Here is a 25,148-nt window from a genome sequence, read left to right on the forward strand (position 1 = left end):
TTTCTTTGCAACAAACTGTCATTTAACGGTACGAAGATTGACGTTGACCAAACAAATATATACATGTTCATTATTATTTTAAATGTAATTGCATGGTGTTGAAGTATGGAATGGTGCTGTGGACATGATGGTTTAGGGTTCCTTTCATTTTTTTGGAATAATTCTCCAACTTTCTCTGCTGAAAAACAACTCCATGTTTGGCCGTGGGGGTGCAAACATCTTCTCTCCTGTTCTCCATTACACAAAAGTTCTTCTGTTAAACCAGAAATGTCCCATTTTGGACTCCACAGAACTTTCTTCCTGTCATTCAGTTCCTGTCTCTGTTTTTTTTTTTGCTTTTACAAAAGTCGTAGTAACAAAAGGAATGCTTGTGTCTCCAAAACCATTAAAGACTAGATGTTTGCCCACTTTTGACATTCATAAAGAAGCAACAACAACAGAAAAAGAAAAAGTAAATAGTAAAAAGAAAAGTAAAAGAAAATAGTGCAAGGTCTGAGAACGCTTGCTTTAATAAGAGTGCAGTGGATTTGAAATAAAGGCCGCTACAATCACAGTTACACTGTCAAGAAACACAGTCAGCGTGGACGGGAAGGAAAATATCGATCCTACTGAGAACCGCGTGAGAGCGAATGAGTGCGGGAATGACATGAGGGTCACAGCCGATGAGAAGAGGATTACACGCATGAGACACAGGGAGAAATTACACAGTGGCTTTTAAGCACTTAGCAGTTCCGTTGCAGTCATTGGCCCTGCAGATCCACACACACACACACACACACACACACACACACACGGACATTGACATGGAGAAAATATGAATGCATTATGTACCACAGTGAACATTCCTAACGAACAATTTTCCAGCTTCTCTCTCTCCTGACACGCCTTTATTTCTGGGCTGTGGCATCACTGGTGCAGGGGTCTACAGGCTCCTTGGTGGCTCCTCCAAAAACGTCCACGTCTCGATCCGTCCACGACACGACGTTCCCCGTGAGCGCAGGCTCGCCGCAGGCCGCCAGGGTGCCGATCTCGGCCGGCGACAGTACGCGGTCCCACAGGTTAAACAGAGACAGCTCGCCTACCAGAGCCTGCGAGGCATCAAACTGTCCGCCCGGCATGTCCTGTAGCATAGCAGGGTAGAGGGTTCAAACGAATACGGATTTACCAGCTGAAATGTTCAGACTTATGTCGTTGTCATTGTGACACATAGCTACATGGCAATGTTACAGCATAAAATTCACTTTGGCAAGGAGACGACAGTTATGTAGCTAGCTAGGGTTTTAGACAGTAACGTAGCTAGCTAGGGTTTTAGACAGTTATGTAGCTAGCTAGGGTTTTAGACAGTTACGTAGCTAGCTAGGCTTTTAGACAGTTACGTAGCTAGCTAGGGCTTTAGACAGTTATGTAGCTAGCTAGGGTTTTAGACATCTATGTAGGAAAACTGACAGTTTGAATGTGGTTTTGGTAAATTATCATTTTTATTATGGCCACAAAAAAAAAACGGATCATTTTATCTTTTTTTCGAGTTTCGTCATTTAGTTCATTACGTGTCTCTCTGATCAGAAGTCAAATAGAACGGTAACTTTTCAATAGGCAGATCCCCAAACTCGTCTACATGCACAAACTTTGACTATAGTTCTGATAATGAAAATAGGACAATGCAGCTAAGGACAAATTATGATAAACAGATTTCATATCTTTCATATCTTCTGGTTCTTGTTGTCACGTGACTCCCATAATTATTTTAACAATAATGTCAAGATAAAAAAAAATCAATTGCATTGTGTAGCGTATATGGGAGTCACGTGATACAAGAATGAATGACTCGGACAGAGGACTCGTGAGACTCCGTTCTGTTTCCTGTGTAATGCACTGCATAGACTCGGACTAAAAGAGTCGAGAGGTAAACTACTACTCAACTACTCAATTCTGTTTCCCGTACATAAACTTACAGAGGCTTCGTGATGCTTTGGTCTAACGCATCCAGTAGAAAATGAACGAATCACTCTTCGCGACGACTCGTTCTTCTGAGTCACATTAAAGATTCGTTCGTAAGACCCACCACTAGCTCTCATCTACGTCCAGTAGGTTTTCCCAGGCAACCACACGCTTCCTTTCCTACAGTCCAACTCACCTGTTCTTGTCCCAGAACCAGCACACCTGCTGATCTGATCGGATGCCATGATGACAACCCTTCGCCCCGCCCCTTCAGCTTTCCTCCCTGGTAGGCCTTCCAGACTCCATCACGTAGAGTCCAGCTCACACACACGTGCTGCCAAGTGCCAGGAGGGAACGACAGGGGCAACTGTGCCACCTATAGTACAGGGGGTATAACGTTTCATCATTACACAGAGGTTCAAGCAATAATGTTGACATTTTCACATGGACTGGTTGTCATTTAGAACTAAGCCCTGGCCTTCTTTGCTAGTTTTTTCCTAGTCTGGGTTGCCTTTGCTAGTTTTTCTAGAAGCCTATTCCTTAAACCTTGAATGTGAAGCACACATCCACATCTCCAGAGCTCACGGTCGTGGTTGAACAGCCAGCAATAGTAAGACTAGATGGTATTAAATATGAACTTGAAGCCGTGTCTTTTTACCCGTCCCACCTTAGCATTGATAAGCAGTTCGGCTGGCTTATGGACGCCTTGCAGGAGGACGAGTTCGTTGGGCTGCTTGTCTACGGCGTATGAGAATGGCGTCCCGATCCCGCTCTCGGTCGCCTTCAACCACACGCAAGCCGTGAAGGCGTACATCTCCGGAATGTTCCGTCTCAACAAGCCGTACATGTAGTTGGTCCGCATGGGAAAGGACAGTTTGAAGCCCTGTGGGTAACTTTGCCCTGTAAAACCTGGAGGGGGGATATGATAAGTTTTAGGTGTATAAACAAGTCTTGTTTTGTCACAACAACATATTGATACATGCATAAATCACACCTGATTACCAAATGGATTTTGGTAAATATGGCAGGGGGCTACTGAATTGTGGTCAGAAGGCATTGATTTTAGATTACTGAAGGAGTTTTAGTGGTCTTACAGCGCTGTGAAAGATTGAGGGAGGTTTTCCCCTACAGGAACGTCTTTGGAATATAGAAGTTAACAATTTTTTAATTTTGGGTAATATGACAAGCCGAAATTCGGCCTGATGGACTTAGCAAATAAGAGATGCAAGTGAGGGTAGGCCAGCTAATCACTGTTCTCTGGTATACGATGTCAAACCCCCGAATGAAATCCTCACTTTGCTCCAGCTCTGAGATGCGCTCCTGCAGAGTGTTGATGCCCTGGTCGATGCGATGGTTGTGGTTTTGTGTCTCCTTGCGTAGGTTCTTCCTCTCCTCCTCCAAATGCTTTACCTTCTGCACGAGCTCGCCGCCTACGTCCTCCACTCGCCCACCGGACTGGCCCAGTGCCAAGCGCATACCAGTTGAGCCTGCTGCCACCTCCGAGTGGTTCAGCAATGCAGGCACCATTTCCAGCTGAGGAAGAAACAAACAGAGAGAGAAAGAGTTGGGTAGGAAAGGGCAGAGTGGAAAGCATCGGAAATGGTTACACGGCGTTATTTAACGCATGAGACCACGAGTTAAGGCGTAGAAAGGATTTTCCGCGCTCCAACCGGACAGGCTGAAGGCCATCAATTCGTTTCGTTTGAATCGGAAATTGGATCAAAACCCGGAACTTCAAATCCTGTCCATGACTAATGCATCATACAATAAGTGAAAGCCAGGAAATGAATCAATATCAATTTGGCTTGTCTGGTGAATATAACAACCCTAAGAGTAGACAAGCTGACAGCTTTCTCTCTCCGTCTCTCACACTTACTCACACTCACACACACAACTGCTTATAATTTATGCATGTGTTGTTCCCCACCTAGACAGAGTGTGTGTGTGTGTGTGTGTGTGTGTATAGGTGAGAAAAGAAATAATGACATAGATGCACCGTTTTTTAAGTTCAATTGCAGCATTACCTTTATTTAGAAATCTAAACTATACCCAATATCATACTCCAGAAGATCCAGTTTTCTGATTTACACAGGAGATCTAACGATTGGTTGAATTCACTTATACGCCTTTTTACAATAAACATCATAACTAGCATTTTTTCCCAAAAAAAATACAAATATATGGTTTAGATTTTGGTCTTTAATAAGGAAGCCCGGAGGTGACTGTGGAACCAGATGTGACAGAGGAAAATAGGAAGATGTCTTTCTACATCTGGGTTATGCTTCCCTTCCAAAAAAAAGTGTGTTTGAAGGATCTTTAAGGGGGAAAAAACAAACCTAGTTATAGTTTTTATAGGTTATAGTATACCTCTACATGATATTAGAGCATTATGCTACAAGATTATGGTTCCTGGTTTCTCACCTCCAGCTTCTCGATGCGGTCTTTGAGCTGGAGGATGGCTCTCTCGAGCTCCTCGACAGCCCGGGCAGTGTGCAGTTGCGCTGCGGCGGATTCCCGGACGCCATCCCCAGCCATGAGGCGGCGTCGCGCGGGGACCGACGCGGCGGCTCCGCGCTCCGCCACGCTGCGCTCGTCGAGGAGCGCGCTCTCGCACTCGGCCAGCTTGCCGGTGAGTTCGTCGATGGTCCTGCGGTCAGCGGCGATCTGTTCGCTCTGCAGCGCTACGGTGCGCCGGAGCTCCTCGGCGGTGGCGCTCAGCGCGCCCCAGTCTTCATCTTCATCTTGGTCATCGCCCTCGGCCTGCTGCTCGCGCTCTTTGTCGCGTCTCCGGCGCCTCATCGCGCATTCCCCGGGCGGCACGGGCGAGCACAGAAGGCGGCTGAAGACGAAACGCTGCGGGCTCGCCCCGGCGCTCAGCTCGCCCAGGAGCGGCGTCTCGAGGCCCGCGCCCGCTGCGGGCTCCTGCTGGCTCGTGTCGGCGCCGTACAGCGCACCCAGCGACCCCGGCGGCAGTGGCGACACGGTGCCGTTGGTTGACGCGGGGATTGCGGGGAGGCGGCGGCCGGCGCACGCGAGTACACGCTCGCCACGATGCACACCAGCGCGCCGAGAAACGCGAGCGCCCCGGCCCCCGCCACAACCGCCACGAACTTCATCTTCAGCACCGCACCGATGGTTTTCTCGTGACGCAGTGATGCCCTGCGCAAAATCTCCAACTGCGTTAATACTCTTTAAGAAATAAAATCCGGTTTGCGTGTTTTTCTTGTGCTTGTAATCCTCGGTGTGGCCTTTCTCGTGGATCCTGAATGTAATTTTAATGATTCGGTGATGCTCCCGGCCTGCGAGCTCGTCACTCATCTACCCTCCTCTTCCTCCTCCTTCTCCGTTGCTAAGCACCCGGTTTCCATGGCTACGCAGACAGTGATGCTGAAAGGCAAGAAATGGCATCTACAGGTTTCTTTTTTTTTTTTCATTTTGCCATAACCAGAAATGATGTCTGGCTCCCACAAGGTACCATAGATCCCAAGAATGTACATGGAAATGCAATGGATCATAAATCAGTCAATTTTAGTTTATTTATACACCTGAAATGATGAAGGTGCATCCATAGATGAAGGACAGCAATAAAAGGGAAACAGTGTTAAGGGTTTTTTCAGTTGCTTTGGAGCATTTCTAGAATCATTCTTAATATTTGCAAGCCTGTACTTTTCTCATAATCCTTAGTTCATCTCTCAAAAGTACATATCCGTGTCAATGAACTCATCAATGCCGTTCTTTTGTCGTTCATGAAGAAAATGTTTAGAGAGAATTTCTGTTAAATGGAACCAATAAACAAACATTAGTACAGTACAGTTTAAGCTTTAATCCTGTCCGGTCTCTTACAACGAACATCCCACATCAAATAATGTGTACATTTGCGTTGTTCAAATTTAAAGACGCCATGCAGAAGAAATTCAAGAAATACCAAAACTATGCGCCGTCACTCGGACGACACGCATACACGTTTCGACGATCTCGTTTGTGAACAATTACGAAAGGACTTCCGATGGCATTTATAAGTTCATTGACACAAATGCATTCGAGAAATGAACTGCGTTGGGAGAAAAGTGTAGGGTTTGGAAAGAAATCCATTGTGTTGTGCTGTTTGTGTTCATTGTTTTTGGAGAAATTAGACTTATTGAGGAAAACATCATGCAATTGTACAGTCAATGAAATTAATTCGCAATTTGTTAAAAGCAACGAGAAAAACGTTTATGAACATCTAGGGATGAACCTGGTGGAGCACTGGAGTCTCTGTAGACCTCAAACTGTTTCTACCAGTAACATCATCTGGGAAATGATGAGGAGGAGGATGATAAATATTTAGCGTAATTCTTAAGTCACATGATATTTTTTTTTTTTTTACAATCATGGATCATCAATAACAATTTATGAGTCAGGTTTTGTTTCAAATCGTGCAATTTATTTACCAGAAATCCACACATTTTTTAGTAGTTTACAGTGTTCAGTTCTTTAAAAAAAAAAAAAGAAATTCCCTCCAACAAGGATTTCAATATTAGTGAATAATCACAGATCTAAAAGAAAATGTTGGAAATGTTTGTTGGAAATGTTTTTGAAGAGGAAAATGATTCTAAAGGAACATTAATATCCGAGTCAATAATCGTTCCAAAAATACAGCTGCTGTTGCTTTTTCTTCTTTTCTTTCTTCTATTCACGGTATCGAACCCATTACGGTTCAATATAAATAAAACATCGTTTGCATCAAACTGCAGAAAAACTATACGCCACTTTCTCCACAGAGAAAAGAAAAAAAAACTAAACGTACAGAACAAACGTCAAAATTCTAGCCACTCCCCCATGTACACGCAAGTGGATGGTGAGATTTCCCCGCCTTCGTGGCAGTCGTCGAACACCTGTAAAAACGTCAGAACGGAAGAAAAAACAAAAGTTAGAATACATCGATTTCAGAGTTTTTAGTTTCATTAGTAAGGCCAGGATGTTTTAAAACTATGTAGGACTCATTTGGGTATGAAGCCAATTACAAAAGAGTAAGCCCCGCCCACTCGTTGTCTATTGGCTCACAGGTAAATGCAAGTTCGGCGTCTGTTCTGGTATACATTAAATCACTATACTGGGGTAATTACTGACATTTGGTGTCTTCCTCAGGCCACTGTGACCTGTGCAACCAAATTTTGAGAAATGACACAGATTCGCTGGTTCTGGGGTACGTTCTGGCCTTTAGCTTAACCGTGGGATTTACCGGACAAAGCCCACAAGGCGTCTTGACCAGGCCTGTTGGCTGGATAATGGGGTTCACCCCCCGGTAAAGCTTCATCTGCCCGTCCACACAGCCTACTGTCCCCTCTTTGGCCGCGATGATTGTCATTTCCACCTTTCCGTCGTAGATCAGCGTGTTAAGGATGGTCTCGATGTCCTCCATAGACAGATCCACCTACGAAGCAAACGACGAAACAATGTACGAGAAATTTGCTTAGTAACACGTTTTATACAAAAAAGTGTGCTGGTACCGTTTTTTAAGGATAGGGGAGAAAGGAGTTGTGGTATTGTATGAGGAAGTCTGGTGTGTCAGAGAAGTATGTGAGGGTGGTGCAGGACATGTATGAGGGCAGTGTGACAGCAGTGAACTGTGCAGTAGGAACAACAGACTGGTTCAAGGTGGAGGTTGGACTGCATCAAGGATCGGCTCTGAGCCCTTTCCTGTTTGCAGTGGTGATGGACAGGTTGATGGACGAGGTCAGACAGGAGTCTCCTTGGACTATGATGTTTGCAGATGATATTGTGATTTGTGGTGAGAGTAGTGAGCAGGTGGAGAAGAGCCTGGAGAGGTGGAGGTATGCGCTGGAGAGAAGGGGAATGAAAGTCAGTAGGAGTAAGACAGAGTACATGTGTGTGAATGAGAGGGAGGGCAGTAGAGTGGTGTGGTTGCAGGGGGAAGAGGTGGAGAAGGTGGAGGAGTTCAGGTTTGAAAGAGGCAGATGTAGAGGACAGGGGATATGGAGACGGATGATCAACTGTGGCGACCCCTAATGGGAGAAGCCGAAAGAAGAACACGTTTTATACAAAATATGCCATGCCTTGCTAATTCCCAGCTCGCAGATATACTTCCAGACTTCGTACGACGTGGCGAAAGAGCTGTTTCTCTGCACCATGGGGCTCTGCTTGCTGTCCCTCGCTGCTTCGGCCTGGAGTGTACACACACACAACTCCTTTCAACATAACTGCCATGGCATCAAGCAAAACAAGCTACCAAGACCATATGTAGGTGTTCCAGACGCATGTTCCTGACCTTACTCTGCAGGAACTTGAAGCACTGCTGGTTGAGAACCTCGACAAACTCGGACTCGAAATCTTGATCGCTGTACCACGCGCCTCCTGTAACCGAGCGGTCCGGCTGCAGGTTGTACAGCATGTACACCTTCTTCTTCGAGGCCTGGACAAGACATTATGAAAACGATGGATTTTTCATCCAAAGTATACGAATGCCGAGGTTTTGTGGGTTGGATGCGCTTCGAATCGATCAAACTCACTGCGACAGACTTCACGGCCTTGATGAGTTTTTTGCTCTCGAGGTTCTTCAGGATTTTGTTGATCTCCGTCAAAGGAAGGTTGCTTTTATATCGGATGTCCCGACTCCATATTCCTGTCAAGACGAGAGCACAATACCATCTCAAAAGCTCTTTCCTCCCGCTCTTTATTATAGGAACAAAAGCCGGTTGTATCACATGGTACTCACCTTTATTCCCAGCATCCTCAATGATCTGGTAGACAAGCTTCTCCTGGTTGTCAGAACCCTTCATTTTACTTAAAACATACACAGATAGTAATATTTTTGGTCATTATTTCCTCGATTAGATGTGCTAATTTGTGAAAACGTAGACTTACCTCGCTAACTGGTTGTCCTTCATCCGGTACAACAAGCCGTTGCTGTTTCTGAGAAGATCCAACTGGCCCTGATATAAAAGACAGAAAAGGGGTTTTATTTGTCTGATGTGTCTGATGAGGGTCAGCAATGATACAGCGCACCTGGACCAGTGAGCACATTGTTTGGACATGTGCAGAGGAGGGACATGGGGTATATCTGTAGGAGAATGCTGAGGATGGAGCCCCCAGGAAGGAGGAAAAGAGGAAGGCCAAGGGAGAGGTTTATGGATGTGGTGAGGGAAGACATGCAGGTAGTTGGTTTGAAAGAGTGAGATGTAGAGGACAGGAGGGGTTTGGAGACGGATGATCCGCTGTGGCGCCCCCTAATGAGAGAAGCCGAAAAAAGGACCAGTGAGCATTAAGGGTCCAGCAGGGGCATTTTTCCCATTAATCCCTGATCTATACTGGACATTTTACTACTACACTTCCTCGATCTCCTCTAATTTGTGCAATATTATTTTTTTCCCTTCTCTCTCCCTAACTAACTGTGCTATTATGGCAATTTTTGTTATGGGCCCATGTGTAATGTCTTCTACACTTGGTCATTTAGTCGTGTCTAGTTATGTTATTGTGGTTGTATCAGTCGTCGTTTTAAAATATAATACCCGGCTCATATCATACTCTATATTTGTACTGGACGTTCTGTCTCGGGTCAATGTGTAATGACTACTATACTGAATAATGTCATTTAGTTGTGTCTAGTTGTAAACATGTTGTATGAGTCTGTCTTATTTCAGTGCTGTGCAGGGTCTATGAACTCCGGACTGTTGATTTCTTGAAAACCTTAGGTGAACTTGGCCAATAAAAGCCAATTCTGATTCCGAAGTGTTTAGCGATTGTCAGACGATTACCACCGACAGCAGCCGGTTGATTGCCATGGCCCTCTGCTGAGCCTCGATGTGCGGCATGTCGTTCTGGATGACCTGATCGGTGATGCCTTGGGGAAACTGCTGACACAGCTCCCTAATTCTTCAAAGCACACACACACATAAACACAAGCATCATATGACCATACCTTCTACCTTTGTACCCACTGCACATGTCAATGCATTTGTATAGAAACCAGGTGGACATCATTAGATCCACCAACAAAACCCCAAATACAGGATAATCATAGTACCAAGAGACTTACTTACTACTTAATGAAATCGAGTTAGACCACTCATAACCCACCCAAATTACCTGTTTTCGATCTCAGCCACATCTGTGGCCTCCTTTTTCACCTTCACATCTGTCATTCTTATGATCTCCTACTAGTTATAATGAGGCAATGAACTGCACCATTCCAACTGCACCATACACCAGAAATACACAACATGAGACGTGTTTTTTTTTTCTTAAACTTGTAAAAACAAGCCAATCATAATGCAGAGATCGATGACAGGCTGGACATTTCATCCAATCAGAACAAAGAAGGCGGGATTTGAGTGAGGAGGAAGAGTGCATGTGTAAGCGTGTTGCTGTGGGTCCTTTTCCGGGTTAGTGTAATGGGGGAAATAGGTGTCGGAGATATTGCCTGTATAATTTTCTTGAGGAAAAAACTTCGTTTTGAAAGAGATTAATTGTATTTTTTGCACAGAATAAAAGATAAAAAATAAAAATAAAATAAAATGCATATTTTCTTTAAAAATACATAAATAAATAAATGACTATTTATAATATAATGTTCGGATCAACCAGTGAAACACGCAGCAAGACTTTTTTTTTTTTTTTATATTTCACGGTTAATGAAAGTAACGATAAATATTTGAATATCGAAATATTTGCTTTAATGTAAAAGCAAAATCAGCCAATAAGACGGCGAGTTGCGGTTGTTATGGGCTACGCATTCGCCCAATAGGAGCGCGTGTTGTTGAGCCGCTGAGTTGATGAGTGCGGCGTCTTTGGATACCAAGAAAAACCTCCTCATCTCTAAGGTATGGCCGTAATTTTTTTTATTTGATGTATGGTTCCAAACAGATCAATTCCACCAGAGATCCTAGATAAACCCATTGCACATGGTCTGAAATTATTTATTAGAAATATAAAGCCAAGTGAAACGCTTTAATAGGACCTTTTATAAAGTCATGTGGGTTCCTGTTCCTGACTCAACCAGTCCATTCATTCATCTCCAGGAACTGCATTCTTTTAACCAAAGTGATCAGTGGGTCCAGGATCTATCTGTTGAACACCAGAGACAGAACCCAAGCTGTCATAATCCCCCTATAATCATCCTGTGTTATTGTTTGAACAACTACTCCTGTAGATCCTGAGAAGAACTTGAGGAACCAGAATAATAAGTATGATCAGTAGATTATTATAGAGTTCATATTTCTAACCTGCCATCACATTCGAATCCTAGGTAAAGGCTGTGATTTTTCTGCCCTCAAAAAGCTTCAGAATGTCCGCGGGCTCCATTGTGGCTCCATTCATTATTCCCATTCGGATTCCAGCACCTGGAAAAGCCAAGCATGAAATTGACAACAATACACCAGTTGAGATCAAGTCAGGTGGGTTCAGGCTAACCGGTTCTACCCCAATATTCAGATTTTGCTTTTATTGTTGGTATTTTGACCTCATGTTTTCAACTCACATGAGTTAAATCCTTTGATTGGGTTGTAATGGGATGGACACAGGGAGAAATCATATTTGGGTGAAAATATCTATAAAACCATCTGCAGAAAAGTGGACAAATCCAAACCGAATGTACTCAAACGTGAATGTAAATCATTTGAATTTTCCATTTGAGCTGATGTTATGAGGTTAATGCGAAATTTTGTCTTTTGCTCCTCTGAGAACATCATTCAATTTGTAACGGCTTCATCCAAAAAGTCAAAGATCCTCTAAAATCCTCTGGTGTTCACCATTCATCTTTGACTTGCCGCCCAGTCGGTCAACACCACCACGTGTTGGCAAAGGTAGCAGGCTAGGAGATCAAGCTAAGCAGGTCATAATTCGCAAATGAGTGAAACCTTGAAACACTGATCATTGATCCAGCTATTAACATATGCTTGTGTATTAGCATAGGATTCTGACATTTGAGACACGATCGTTTTAAATAATCCTGTTCTTGCTTAGCTTTAGTTCTCCAACATGTTCCTTGTTGAAGGAAGCCCTAATATAACCTCAGTGTGTTTTTTCTCTCAATATATTGAGGAGTTTATACATTTTTCTTAACTTCATCGAAAGGTTTGAAGCGCTAGCTTCAACTTTTACCACAGAATTGTTGCACTTTTACCTCAGCATATGTAGCAAAATCTTACCAGGTTTCCAGGCTAATAATCGTGTTATCTGGCTAGCTAACTCTGTACACACTTTGTGTACACAATCCAAAGCCAATATGCCTTAAAAACAAGTACTATTTTTACAATTGCAGTGTGTAAAGTTTTACATTTATAGCATTGGGCAGACACCACTATCCTGAGCCGTTAGGGATTAAGGGCCTTACTTAAGGGCCCATCGTGGCAACTTGGTGGTCCTGGGATTTGTACTCACAACCTACTTCTTAACCACTGAGCTTCCACTTGAACTCAAGTAGTGTCCGTAATATAATTTGGAATGTTTTTACATTTCAGACACACCCGGTGTGAGTATTTTCTACACACTGGATGGCACTAAACCGGAATTGTTGCGGAGACCCGGGTTTGGAGACAACAGCACGATGAGATACACCGAGCCCATTCGCTTACCCTGCGGCAAAGTACACGTCAGGGCCGTGGCTGTGACCAGGTGCAGTGATTAGGGAAATGAATGTGAAAGTGACTAGGCAATGAATTGGAACAATCTTCTCCCCAGTCCCCAGGTGCACCCCCAAGCTGTAAATAATTGGTTTCATGCAACTTCTTATCTTTTAAAAAAATGCATGAACATTGTATATAATCTCAGAAGTCTAAACAAAAAAAAGATCAGCCAATCACATTACTTGTCATGTAAAGCAGTGGTCCCCAGTCCCAGGGTTGGCGAACCGGCACCGGTCTGTGGGTCAATTGGTACCGGGCCGCACAGAAAGAATACATAACTTACATTATTTCCGTTTTATTTATTATCTGATTCTGAACGGTTTTATTTTGGAAAATTACCGGATTCTCCCCTCCACATCTGTCTATGACTTACTCTTGATGCATGTCATGATGCCACGGTCACATGTCTTACCTCCATCTGCTACCTTCTTAAAGGGGCTGCTCCGGCCGCTAACACACAATACATTACCGTTAAATTGGGACCCCCAAGCGAGCAAAATGATGACACAGTGGATTCACGTTTATTATTATGTTTAGAAAATACCAGTTTTCATGTCGGACATATCTTTTTATGTTGTTGGATTTATCCGCCTCACCTTAAACGCCGGTCTGTGAAAATATTGTCTGAAAATTTTGGGGACCGCTGATGTAGAGGTCCGGGTTCTCTGGGTTATTTTATTTCAGCTTCGGTTTAAAAATTTCTGGCCCTGAAGTGAGCTCTTCGGTTAGATAGAACAAAGCTGTTGAAGAGAACGAGCAGGTTCACGTACACAAGGTCAGTTAGGAAAGTGTCCGTGTATTTTAGTGTTTCTTTGTGATGACCCTGAAAAATTGCAGACGGCCCCTTTAAATGTACTGTAAATAACTTAGATGGGGTGTTTTGTTGTTCGTGTTTTTTATGTTTTGTTAAGGAGTAAAACTATTCAATCGTTTCTCTTTCGGCACAGCGACGGAAGACAGAGCGCCGTTGTAACGAAGGTCTTCGTCGTAACCGAATGCGTGCTCCCCTCTGAGCTACGGGAGCCTTCAGATGGAAATCAAGAGGGTACCATGAAGAGTTTGGAGCCGAACGACCCCGAACACGTCTGTGATGTATTTTCTTACTCTAGCTCAGCGATTAAAGAGCTTTTATTACGAGAGATCTCATTTTATATAACAGTGGATGTTTTCTGAATGGTCCACAGGAGCAGGTGGACAGCGCCGGATATGTTTCTACGAAATGTTTAGGTACAGCCTTTACTCATTACATCACAGTGGTGTTGAATGAATTCATTGTTGGTCAGAAGGTGCTGATTAATAAAAAAGTTCCAGAAGAATTCCAGTCATTTTAATACTTAATTGAAAATATATTGCAATTTTCATTTCTTAACTCCAATTTTCTTTTCTCACAAGTAGGGATGTCTGCAGACGTCTCCAACAAAGAACCCCGGCGAGCTCGGAAAAGCCCTCGTTTCCTGTCCCAGCGCTTACAGAGCACAACTGTAGCTCCACCCACAAAATCCCCACCGGTAAGATTACCGGGAAGGCGAACACGCAAACCTGATTTATTGCGTCTGTTTCGATGCCGAATCGCAAAAAGCAGCACTCTGCCATAGAAACAAGACCTTTTCGGTTTAAAAAGGTGATCAAATTAACCATGGAAATGAGGAGCACATCCAAAAGTCGAAGACCAATGGTGCTAACTGGTGCAAAATTCTGCGTGAACATGGGCAAATCTGCCACAGATGTTTGACATGATTCGGATGTGTTTCGAGTGGGACACGCGCTTCAAGAGTGTAGGAATGTCACTGGAAGACGACGAGAGATAACAAAACCCCCCCCGGAGATGTCGAAACCAATCGGCAGCCTCTGCATGATGATCGTCAGAGGACGATCCACATGATCTCACTTTTGCACCCACACACCACTTTTTCAGCCTTTTCCCGAGGATGGAGTTCAAGCTCAAAGTTCGCCGTTTTGACAGAATTGCGGAGATTCAGCTCGCAATTCGACACACTTCGAAAAGATGACTTCCAGGACACGTTCCACGAATAGCAGGAACGCCAAGAGGACTAGTCTCGAAACGTATTAAAACCACTGCGTGCACATGTGCCAAAAGATCTGTGGGTTTTTTTTTTTGGAAGGAGTCTCCAGTGTCAGTCCATCAATGGGACCATGTGCAGGATTTGTACGGGCTTTGTGTGTTTTTCAGTAACAAGCTGCATATAGTTGAGCTGTTAAGGGAACGGCTGAAATGATAACCAGAACCTTTTTATTATTAAAACTATCAATGGATAAAAAGCACCAAATGTTATTGAAACACTACCAGGTTTGTTGCTAATGGAAAGTAATGAACTTCACAGCATTACCAGTTACTCCACAGTTCAGTTACTCCATATTGTTCCCTAAAACTACACGACATGGAGTGTTCTGTACTTAATACAAACAGCATAGAAACGTATAGAAACTTCATATTCCTCCATTTTTTTCCCCTTGACGATTTAGAGTGTAAGCGACCGTGAAGGCCTGCTCAAAAACCTGAACAGCACACAGATATCTCGGCTCCAGAGAGAAACCGATTTCCTCAGGTGAGTAAGAAAGACGATAATAGTGACGAGGTAAAGGAGACGTTCATGTTTTACGTATATATAACGTAAAAAATATAAATAAAATTAAAAAAAAAAGACGGATTGATCAATCGTCATCAACAACAAAAAAGGATTCTACTTTGCAAATGAAAACACAGTAATTTCGTAAATAACATTATTATTGGTCGGTGTAGTAGTGATAATATTAGTAGAAGAGGCTGACCGATTTAAAGTAGTAGTGAACTTGAAATGATTTACAAAAAACTGTACTGAATCATGAAAATATGTTAAATAAAAATACATATAAATATATTCATAAAAAAATTTATCATAATGAATAAATAATAATCATGTGGTGTCAGTGATTTGCCCCTAGTGGCTGCTTTCATAATGGCAGAATATTGTAAGCCGGAAAAACTATCGGTATGACGATTAATGGGCGAAACTGATGAATCAGTCGACCTCTATTTAGTAGCGGAAGCCGTAGCTACTAATAGCAATAGTAGTAGTACAAGCAGTAATAATAGGAGTATTAGTAGAAGTATTAAAGATTGGCCTGTTAATGGTCAAATTCTCAAAGACAAAGAAATTTACCAAGAAATGTGTTAATTTTCATAATGTCTTGCTTTTTTATTAAGTTCTTATTATTAAATTAATGTATTATTATTATTACTATTATTATAAATTCTTTCTTTTTACAGTGAATGTGAGAATAGGGTTTTAATTTGCAGTGAATTCAGGTATAAACCTGCTCTAGACTCTGGTATTATTTGTTGGTCTGATTCTCTGGGAATGCAGGTGCTTTAAGTGTTTGAGCCACCGGCCCTCGGACCCCTTCGCCCGATTCTGCCTGCAATGTGGCACTCCGGTGCCTCCTATCCCGGGACAGAGACTGCCCCCAACTGAGGGGGGACAGGTACACAGAACCGTGCTTCACAGAATGTACATTTGGGCAGTTCCCAGTCATACTCAATTTTTTTCTTAAGATTTACATATAAAGATATATACTCTTAGTGTGTATACTAGGATTATACTAGGATTAAATTAAGGATAAGGGTAAAAAGAAAGTCCATGTGGTTGCAGATATTATATAATGTGTGTGTGTGTGTGTGTGTGTGTGTGTGTGTGTGTGTGTGTGTGTGTGTGTGTGTGCGCACGTGTGTATTATTCCAGATGATCCTGTGTATGCAGTGTAAAAGCATGGTGCCGGCCAACACGTCATCATGTGTGGTTTGTGAGACTCCGATTTCCCCACAGCTTCAACCACAGGCCAGCCTGAGGCTGCAGGTGCACACACACACACACACACACACACACACACACAGAACTAGAATTCGTCTTGCTGCTTGTTTAACATGTTAGTTAAAGGAGTCACTGTTAGTCTATCCTGTTTTTAGCAAAGAAATCAACTGAACTTGGGTCAATATAGACAGTTCATGTTAGCAAATTAGCTTATCTGAGGTAAAGGAGAATTTACTTTGGGCAGAGAGCTAGCGATTAGCATGTAAACAAGTTTTTTTTAAGCTAGCAAAAATAATTTAGTGTTAATTATGCTCTTCTTGGTTAGTTTGTTCCTTGGTGAATGAAGCAACAGTGTGTAATTTTTTTTTTTTTTTTTTTGCAAGCTAGCTAATAAGTGTCCCGAGGGTGTTTTCAATTAAAATGTGACCTTTCTGTCGTAGGTCAAATACTGAATTGGGTAAAATGTTCTGTCCCAGGCGGACATTCATTTTCTCCATTAGCCACCCCATTTATTGAACTCTTCCCTCTCTCATAGGGCAAGCTGATCTGTCCATCATGTGGCACAGGAAACCCTGCTCAAATCGCCTACTGTGTGACATGTGAGACCAGATTGTCTCAAGCCGACAGTGTAAGAATCTGCTCATCAGCATTTCTAGCTATTTAATGAGTTTACCAGGTGTATTAGGGGTGTCACGGTACACAAAATCCACGGTTTGGTGGTTAACTATGTTCCGCACGTAAAAAGGCATTGCATTCGTTACACATGCGCACCAAACCAAAAGCCCTGTACCGAAACAGTTTGGTACAAATACGTGTACCTTCACACCCCTTTGTACTGTATATAATTATATGTATATAGCTTTAAACAATCAGAGTTTTGAGTCCGTGTCTCCGTGTCTCTAGCCTGTATTAAGCGGACAGCGCGCTCCTCCTTTCCCCTCCCCAGAACAGAGGATGGTTCCTTGCTCCAAATGTAACGATTGAACCACACGGACGCTCGATTCTGCGACTGGTGTGGTGCCAAGGTAAGAATGTAAACACAAATGTGATAAGTGATTTGGCAGACGCCCTTATTCAAAGCGACTTAACTGAGCAGGAGGAGGGTTAAGGGCCCAGTAGTGGCAGCTTGGTGGTGGGGGGATTTGAACCTGTAAACTTCTGATCCAAATTCCAATGCCTTAACCACTGAGCTACCACCTCCTTCTACATTGATGTTTGAGCAGCTATATACAGCTATGTACTTTGTACGTACAACGTGTTCTTATTAAGACTGTTTTACGAATTCCCAGCCTGGCCACACAACCAAGTATCTGACTTGTTCTAAATGTGGTGCTAGCAGTCACCCGTATGCTAACTTCTGTGGAAGCTGTGGTGTATTCATGGAAGGTCCACCTCGAGGGTCCACCTGTAGTGCACCTCAGAGTGCACCAGAAGGTGCACAGGAACCTAAACAGGTATACCACACACCACACCTTGTTTGATTGCCAAAGAATCCAATAACTTGCATTATAATTTCGGCAAATCCGTCTCTACGGTTCATCTACACAGCACGCTCAAGCGGCGAACATGACGATGAGCGTGGACGTGCAGACCCAGACGACTGGCCTTTTCTACCCCTCCAGCACTGAACTGCAGAAGCGGAGCCAGCAAAAAGGGGCGGAGCTTAGCAAACAGGGCCAGATGAGCGACAGGAAGCCTTTGCTCACGGCTATCAGCCCTGGCCGAGGTAACACATCTAACACGGCAAGCATTTTATAAATACCATTCACGGGTGCTTGAAATCAGGTCGTGTTTACAGGGTACTGGAGGAAGCAGCTGGACCACATCTGCTCCCACCTGCGCAGCTACACGCAAAACAACAGCGAGTTCCGAGCGCTGGTTGGAGAACCACGGATGGGCAGGGTAAGACCTGAATAGAACTGTGAAGAGCCCACAAATTAAAGCAAAGTCTCGGATGAATGCTTATATAACAGCTTATACACACTTATTTTAGCATATTTAACGTTTTTCTTCCTCTTCCTTAGATGATCTCCGCTGTGATTGAAGAGGACGGCTACGAAGTCAGCCTGCGTGTCAACTTTGTCTTGGCGCCTCCGGACAGATCGAGGGTAGCTTTTTTTTTTTTCTTTTTTACCTATTTGGGACCTGTGTGGACCGGGACTGAAGTAAGTCATCGTGGATTTCAAAATGGTGTGTCTGTGTGTGTGTAGTCATCTCCAGCAGGGCAGCTGAACGGATCGTTGCACGAGAAACTCAACCTCAGCGATGTTACTGAAGGGAGGTCCAAGCTGACTAGCAGCCAGACCAGCCTGCGTACATGTAAGCGTACTAAATATACCACTCAACATACTGTATGTATCTTACATCAAACAATAGTTGGTTGTACTTTACATGAACAAGTTTGTAGATTACCATTAGATTATGTGCTTTTTGAACGTCCCATTCCACATTTAGAGGTACCTCCACTCTTCTGCGAAGAATATCCCACTAGTTTGGAAATGTGTGCTTTTGGAGATATTTGGTCATTCGGACACAAGGAACCGTCATGGTACCGATGTAGGTGACGTGGGAAGGCCTGAGGTGAAGTCAGCAGGGTTGAGGTCAGAGCCTGGAAAAGTTCAAGTGACGGGAAAAATTCATGCTAATGCATCCAAAGACGTCCTTTAAGTTTGTGGTAACAGTTTTGGAAGAACCACATATGGCTGGAAAAATCAGATGTCCCAAAAATCTTTTCCAAATAGCATATTTGCATGTTATTGGACTGCATTAATTGATGCAAACTCGCTGTACAATTCTGTCATTTTGTGATCATTTAATAACATAAAATACATTAGATTGAACTGACCGTGCTCGCTAGGGCTAGCTAGCGATCGTTTTATTAAATCTATTGATTAGGATCAACAAAATGACCAATTGGTAGTGAATTGTGTCCTTTAGAGAAAAGTAACGGTCAACTAATGTGTTTGTGCGAGCAGTGGGTGAGACCACAGCATCCGGGCCGAGTGCTAGGAACCAGACAAAGAGCTTCAGTCCCCTGACAGCTGAGCAACTGCTTGTTAGTATCTCTCTCTGAAACATATTCACTCACCCACTTGCATTACAAATCACAGACTCTAAATGTGGGAGGTTTTGTTTTTTTTTTGTCTGCAGGAGTCCAAAGATAGCCTGCTACTGAGGGAGGTGGGGCCGGGGGGCCGGGGCCGAATCACTGTAGTGGAGCAGCTCTTGGATGAGGCAAGAATGCTAATCATACCATTTGGCCGACCGGCTTCCACAAACTGCTTTGATGCGATTAGTATTAAGTATATGTATTAAGAACATGGTGTATCTTCAGGGCGCTAACCCATCGTGCCTGGACAGCGACGAGCGCCCACCTTTGGTTATCGCCGTCTTAAACGGGCACCACGACGTCATCCCTACGCTGGTGCAGAAAGGCGCAGACGTCGACCAGCTTTCCGGGCCGTGAGTATCTGATCCTGCTTTGATGATGGTGGTGAAGTGAGATCATGGTCATTTTAAATTAAGCAACTTTTTGGTTCCATTTTGCAAAATCTAGTCTTGCATGCATTTCTAGACCACACCCACAGATTTATGAAGTATTAAACAGTTAACAGTCACCCCTAGTATTAAAATTATGTATAATCTAAGGCATAGACAAGCTGTACTTCACCCTGAAATGTTGGCTTGTGTGTGTGAGAGCGACAGCTACAATCCAGACTTGTTATAGTTGTGTACTGCTAGAAATGACTAATGTATGAATTATAAATCCGGCTGTACAGGTTGAATAACAGCGCCCTGCATGAGGCTGCAGGTTTGGGCACCGAAGGCTTGAGGAGTGCAGAGATCCTGCTCGGGTGAGAATTTAGCCTTCGAGTTTAAAGCAGTGGAATGTTTCTAGTGCAGATCATCTCCTTCTTATAGTATTGGATATATTAGCGTGCACTTACTGGATTGTCACTCCTTTTCAGATGCAACTCCAGTTTGAGGAGACTAAACAAACACGGTCAGACACCGCACAACGTGGCTGAGGCTACGGGCTGCAGCTCGATGGTCTCGCTGTTAGCGGCTCACAGGAGTCGGAGCTCCTCCGGACTGGACGCGTTCTCTTAGGTAGACAGGAGTTCTGTCTCTGATATCAGACGGAGCAGGAAGCACCTGAATACGACCCGATTTGCGGCACAGAAAAGATCCGGGATGATATAATTTCTGTATAACGATCACCAAATCCGTTATTTGGTTTTAAACACGACACGTTTTAGACTCATTATTCAAATTTATTTTAAGTTCCCTGTTTCCTTATAGTTTGGACATAATTTCCTGAGATGCGAATGCAAATATCAGTTTTTATATAAAAAAAAAAAGTAAAATAAAATAAAAACCCTGAATGAATGTTAGAATGACTGACAGCTGTGTGGGTGTCTGATACTCCTGGAAGCCCCGCCCTCTTTCCTTGCCCCATGTTAGGAAAGATGTTGGTCGTAGAAGTAAGAAAACTAAAATACTTTTATGGTTAGAAGAAAATAAACGAGAAGAGATCCATGTCTGATTGGTCTGTGATGGAAAATTCCCTGCCATCAGCAGGAATTTATTTTGTGCCCCCAAAAATATATATACATTTCTAACTGTGGAAAACTTGTGGCTGTGAATACATTTGAACATGTACACTTTTACACACGTCTACAATCTTTTGTCTACCTGAACCTTGATTGTGTATGTATGTACCTATATACATATACACACACAGGCAAGTGCAGTTTAACGTCTCAGCCGCAGGAAGAACGCGTGACGGCACTCTTTACTGTCCACCGGGTAATATTTATCGTAGAAATCCAGTATGTATTCCTCCGCTTTAAAACCAAACTTCTGGTAGAGCAGCATGGCCGGGTTGCTGGCGGAAACGTGAAGCGTGACGTCCTTTCCCATGCACGTCTACCCACAAAGAGGGGACATTGTTTTGTGAGTAAATGGAAGCATGGTGTTTTTCAAATGTATTAATTTTTTTTTTATTCGTATTTACTTCACCTGAATGAGATGGTAAATCATGAAGGTGGCGATCCCTGCTCTCCTCCACTCAGGATGCACCAACAGAAAGGAAATGTAGGCTTCGTTATACTTGACGTCCGGGACCATAAAGCCGAAGCCGATGACCACTTTCTTATAGAGCACGACAACGCTGAAGTCTGGGTACTGCAGGCACTCTGAAAGGTCCACTCCTTCAAAATATTATACTTATTCTCACTACCAAATAAAACCTCATGTGAATGTTATAAAAGAAATTAATAGAAAGGCTTACCGGGCCAGAACATATCGTGACACATGGAGTTGACGGAGGGGATGTGGTTCGGTCGGACGTAGCAGTAGTCTATGGGCGATTCGGGCTCTGGAACCCAGGACGGGTCGTTCCTGTGTGGGTGAGCGCGAATCTCGGCTAGAAGGCTCATCTTCGGCGGCCTTGTCTCGTAGTCTCTCCTGCAGGCACCCACACGAGTATCAACACCTCTATACTTAATCGACCCTGTTATACTTGCACAACCATCTATACACTACGCCTACTGGATACCATCCTTTTCCGTGGAAAGACTGAAAATGTGTTAGACACGACTGAGACCGATGATTCTCAGGAGAATCTCTGATTTTTATAAAGATATTTTAATTCATGCCTAGGATTATTACATACCTTATGTAAGGCTTGAGAGTTCTAGATGTGTAGGGGCTCTTTATTTCTTGGTCCATGCAGGCATCGGAGCCCATTAATCTGTGCCAGAAGGAGACGTTAGACTGGTAAAAACCCTTCCTGCCGGATGACGGAACCTGTCAAAGTGAATGGAAATCAATGGCACATCCACTAGATGACTGGTCGAGGATCGTAGTTTGTGTCGAGTTACACAAAGCGATGGGTCACCTGAAAGCGGTCGAGGATGCGCAGATCCTGGCTGTTCATCCTGTACTTGCCCATTTCGTGGACCGTGGACACCTGAGCTCCGTACACACCACCAACCAGAGTGAGAGTGGCGCTGACTGCCTGGTCAACGTCCAGCAGGGGGAGCCCTCGCTCGCGCTTAGCCTGCCTCACCAAGAGTTTGCGTCGCAGCCGATTGGCCTGCGATGTTACAGCCAGTGCTTGGGGACATGACTCCAGCCTGCGCAGCAGCATACGCTCCTCGTATAAACTGAGGGGTGCGTATCGGGCGGGCAAAGGTCCCACTTCACATTTGTCCCTCCTGCGCTCGCTTTTCTCTTTCCTGCCTTCGTCTCTGGCGTCCTCTGCGTCGTCCTCGCTTTCCGGCTCCTGCTTGATGAGCTCTTGCTTTTTGCGTGCAAAAATCACGCCTGTTGTGCCCCGCGGTGGGGGTTGGTACTCGATTCCCGGGTCGATCGCGCTGTCGGCATCCAGCTCTTCGTCATCTAGGGGCAGAGTACGATATAAAAATGTTAGAAATCAGACTAAAATTTTTAAAGAAGGCTAATTTGTCTACCGTTTATGCTCACCATGAAAGAGGGCCTGAGGGGGCATGGCGTCTGGGACAAGGTCTGCTTCCGAAAGCAGGCTGGGTGTTGCGGAGTGTGAGGCAGGGGTACCAGGAGCAGAGAAATCGGGCGAGGGTGATGGTGACGGCGATGTTCGGTCCGACGAGCTGAGGGAGGCGAAGTCCACCACCTCGCCCCTCTCCAGTGTGAAAGAGCGTCCGGTGGGCCTGATCGGCACTGACGAGGCAGCCTCTCTTTGAGCACGCCGGATCTCCTTGGCCTCCTGCGTGCGCGAGCGTTTCTCTTTCAGCCGCATGGCGCTCTCCACTGCGCTGCGTCCTCCGCGCTTCCGGAGCCCCTCAACTGTAATAGTGGGGTCTGGTGGTGGCTTCGAAATGGCTGGAATGAAATAAAACAGAATTTAATTCGATACTTAACAACACTTTACTTACGAGGTGCGAAAGAAGTTTTACCTTTGGTCTTGAGGGATGAACTGGACACCTTGTCGCCCTCTGGTCTGAGGGTCGGAGGTCGGTTTTGGACCAGCTTCCACCAGCCAGGCTCGCCGAACTCCTGCGCTCCCGACCGGAAGAATGTCGGGCTGCCAACTGACAAACAACCTGCAACTGTGCTCCACCATGTGGATGTCTTCTTCCTATCCAAAAGAAGCGAAATTGTACATGAACACAAGTGAGGTACTGATGTAGGTGAGGTGAGGAGGCCTAAAGTGCAGTCAGCGTTCCAATTCTTCTTGAGTGTTCACTAGGGTTGAGGTCAGTATTCTAAAGCAGACCTCTCAGGATCTTGAAAACCATGGAGCTGGCTTTGCAACCCGGGGCATTGCTATGGTGGAACAGGATTGGACCTCCCAGTGCAAGTGAAGCATCCTACACAATTGTGCGTCTCCAAGCTTGTAGTAACAGTTTGGCTGGAAAAGTCGGCCGTCTCAATACCTTTATCCTAACAGTGTAAACACATTGTGTTTGTTTTATCTCTCGCTGACCTGCTGCCAAGTAGAAACGTCCAGTGTCGGCTGATGAAAGCGCAGATATCCTCCTTCCAGCGGAAGTAGCCTTGCCGGCCCGTCCCCTCCAAAGACAGGTTATACATAGCGAGCATCACCACCTACACGGAGAAGCCATACTTGTGACGTGTTAATTGTCGAATAATCCTGGAGCACCAAATCCAAGTGCGCCCCCAGATGTCTAGATAATATCCTACAAGGTTTGTAAGGCAGTTATGGGACAATATTGTAGAAAATACCTGCTGCCATGTGAGGCGCATCCTTTCAAAGCTCTCCTTGCCCTCATCAGAACAGTCTGAGCAGACGAATTTAAAGAAGTTGTCTCCTTTCAGGTAGCTGGGCTGCTCTCCATTAAGCTGGGCTGAGATGAAGGAATGACAAGAGAAGGGAAGGGAGACTTATCACAAAAAAAAGAACCATCACACGACCGACTGCAAATCTTCAGTAAACTACGAGGACGTCTCACCGGCGGGGATCCACTTGCGGCACTTTTCGCAGTAGAAGGCTGTGTCCTCGTTCCAGGTCCCCTCGGTGTCCTCGCCTGGGTCGCTGGTCAGCGAGTCGCCACTCTGGTCGTGCGAGAGGTCCACGGACGCCTGGTCCTCCGATTCCACGATGAGCAGAGTCTCGCCCTCGACCTCGCCCTCCTCCAGGCCGTCAGAGGCTGACGTGCACATAGCCTCCTCGTCCGGTCCCATCAGGCCACGCTTCTCCAGTCCTTCCATTTTTCCACTTTGGGGAAAAAAAGAAAAAAAAACCACAACAAGCAAGTTCAAATAAGATGGGTTCAAGATCGTTCTGCTTCTGTTCTGCTTTAAGAATCAAACGCTGAAATCATGAGAGGATTTCGGTACATAGTCATTGGTGTACCTGGACCTGATCCAACTCCTTCCATAAGTCTAATCCTAACCTACATAACAGCAGAATGTAATGCACCAAGTTTTCTTCACTTTTGCACATTATGATTGGGCTCCACCCATGTAGGAGGAGCTAGAGTAGATGAATCTCCCCCCAAGGGACTTTTATATCTTCAGCTAGGGTCTTCTGCCTTGTTCTCTTCGGACTCACTTTCATCACATCATCTAATCAAACTGCTTTTCAACCACAGCCCCCAAGTCATGTTAGATGTTACTATAATCAGAAGAGATGAAGGACAGGTAAAGAAATAAGCCTTGTGGGTGGAGTTTGACCAAATCTAGCCCCTCTTATATGGGTGGAGCCAAATCATCATATCCGAAGGTGGAGACAACTTGGTGCATTTCATCCTGATGGTTAATCAGGACAGTT

General features: G+C 44.5%; 4 protein-coding genes across 4 annotated transcripts; 1 reads left to right on the top strand and 3 right to left on the bottom strand.

Annotated features, from left to right (window-relative positions):
* nptxrb (neuronal pentraxin receptor b) lies at positions 1-5,198 on the bottom strand. The gene is given in 6 exon segments (XM_046840238.1): positions 1-1,121; positions 2,135-2,314; positions 2,606-2,847; positions 3,234-3,471; positions 4,360-4,943; positions 4,946-5,198. Coding segments are annotated over 6 exon segments (1,587 nt in total). The 5' UTR covers positions 5,055-5,198; the 3' UTR covers positions 1-887.
* Positions 5,199-6,339: 1,141 nt separating this feature from the next.
* polr3f (polymerase (RNA) III (DNA directed) polypeptide F) lies at positions 6,340-10,197 on the bottom strand. Its single transcript, XM_046840240.1, has 9 exons — positions 10,024-10,197; positions 9,693-9,810; positions 8,803-8,870; positions 8,654-8,721; positions 8,448-8,560; positions 8,207-8,350; positions 7,995-8,102; positions 7,160-7,351; positions 6,340-6,812 (listed from the first exon to the last, which is right to left on the bottom strand). Exons 1-9 carry the CDS (start codon positions 10,077-10,079, stop codon positions 6,735-6,737), a joined length of 945 nt encoding a protein of 314 aa, XP_046696196.1. The 5' UTR covers positions 10,080-10,197; the 3' UTR covers positions 6,340-6,734.
* Positions 10,198-10,575: 378 nt separating this feature from the next.
* Positions 10,576-21,039, top strand: dzank1 (double zinc ribbon and ankyrin repeat domains 1). Its single transcript, XM_046840236.1, is given in 22 exon segments — positions 10,576-10,757; positions 11,183-11,330; positions 12,396-12,549; positions 13,508-13,643; positions 13,745-13,787; positions 13,956-14,068; positions 15,045-15,127; positions 15,926-16,043; positions 16,301-16,414; positions 16,905-16,997; positions 17,273-17,345; positions 17,348-17,394; positions 17,659-17,823; positions 17,918-18,095; positions 18,168-18,271; positions 18,394-18,477; positions 18,580-18,688; positions 19,345-19,424; positions 19,520-19,603; positions 19,704-19,831; positions 20,149-20,223; positions 20,338-21,039. Coding segments are annotated over 22 exon segments (2,319 nt in total). The 5' UTR covers positions 10,576-10,709; the 3' UTR covers positions 20,480-21,039.
* Positions 20,911-24,586, bottom strand: kat14 (lysine acetyltransferase 14). Its single transcript, XM_046840237.1, has 10 exons — positions 24,328-24,586; positions 24,101-24,222; positions 23,841-23,962; positions 23,311-23,492; positions 22,859-23,236; positions 22,272-22,774; positions 22,047-22,180; positions 21,663-21,838; positions 21,392-21,582; positions 20,911-21,298 (listed from the first exon to the last, which is right to left on the bottom strand). The coding sequence occupies exons 1-10, from the start codon at positions 24,584-24,586 to the stop codon at positions 21,125-21,127; spliced, it is 2,241 nt and encodes a 746-aa protein (XP_046696193.1). The 3' UTR covers positions 20,911-21,124.
* Positions 24,587-25,148: the final 562 nt, after the last annotated feature.

Source organism: Silurus meridionalis, chromosome 26 (assembly GCF_014805685.1).
Source record: "Silurus meridionalis isolate SWU-2019-XX chromosome 26, ASM1480568v1, whole genome shotgun sequence".
In the NCBI taxonomy this organism is placed as follows: domain Eukaryota; kingdom Metazoa; phylum Chordata; class Actinopteri; order Siluriformes; family Siluridae; genus Silurus; species Silurus meridionalis.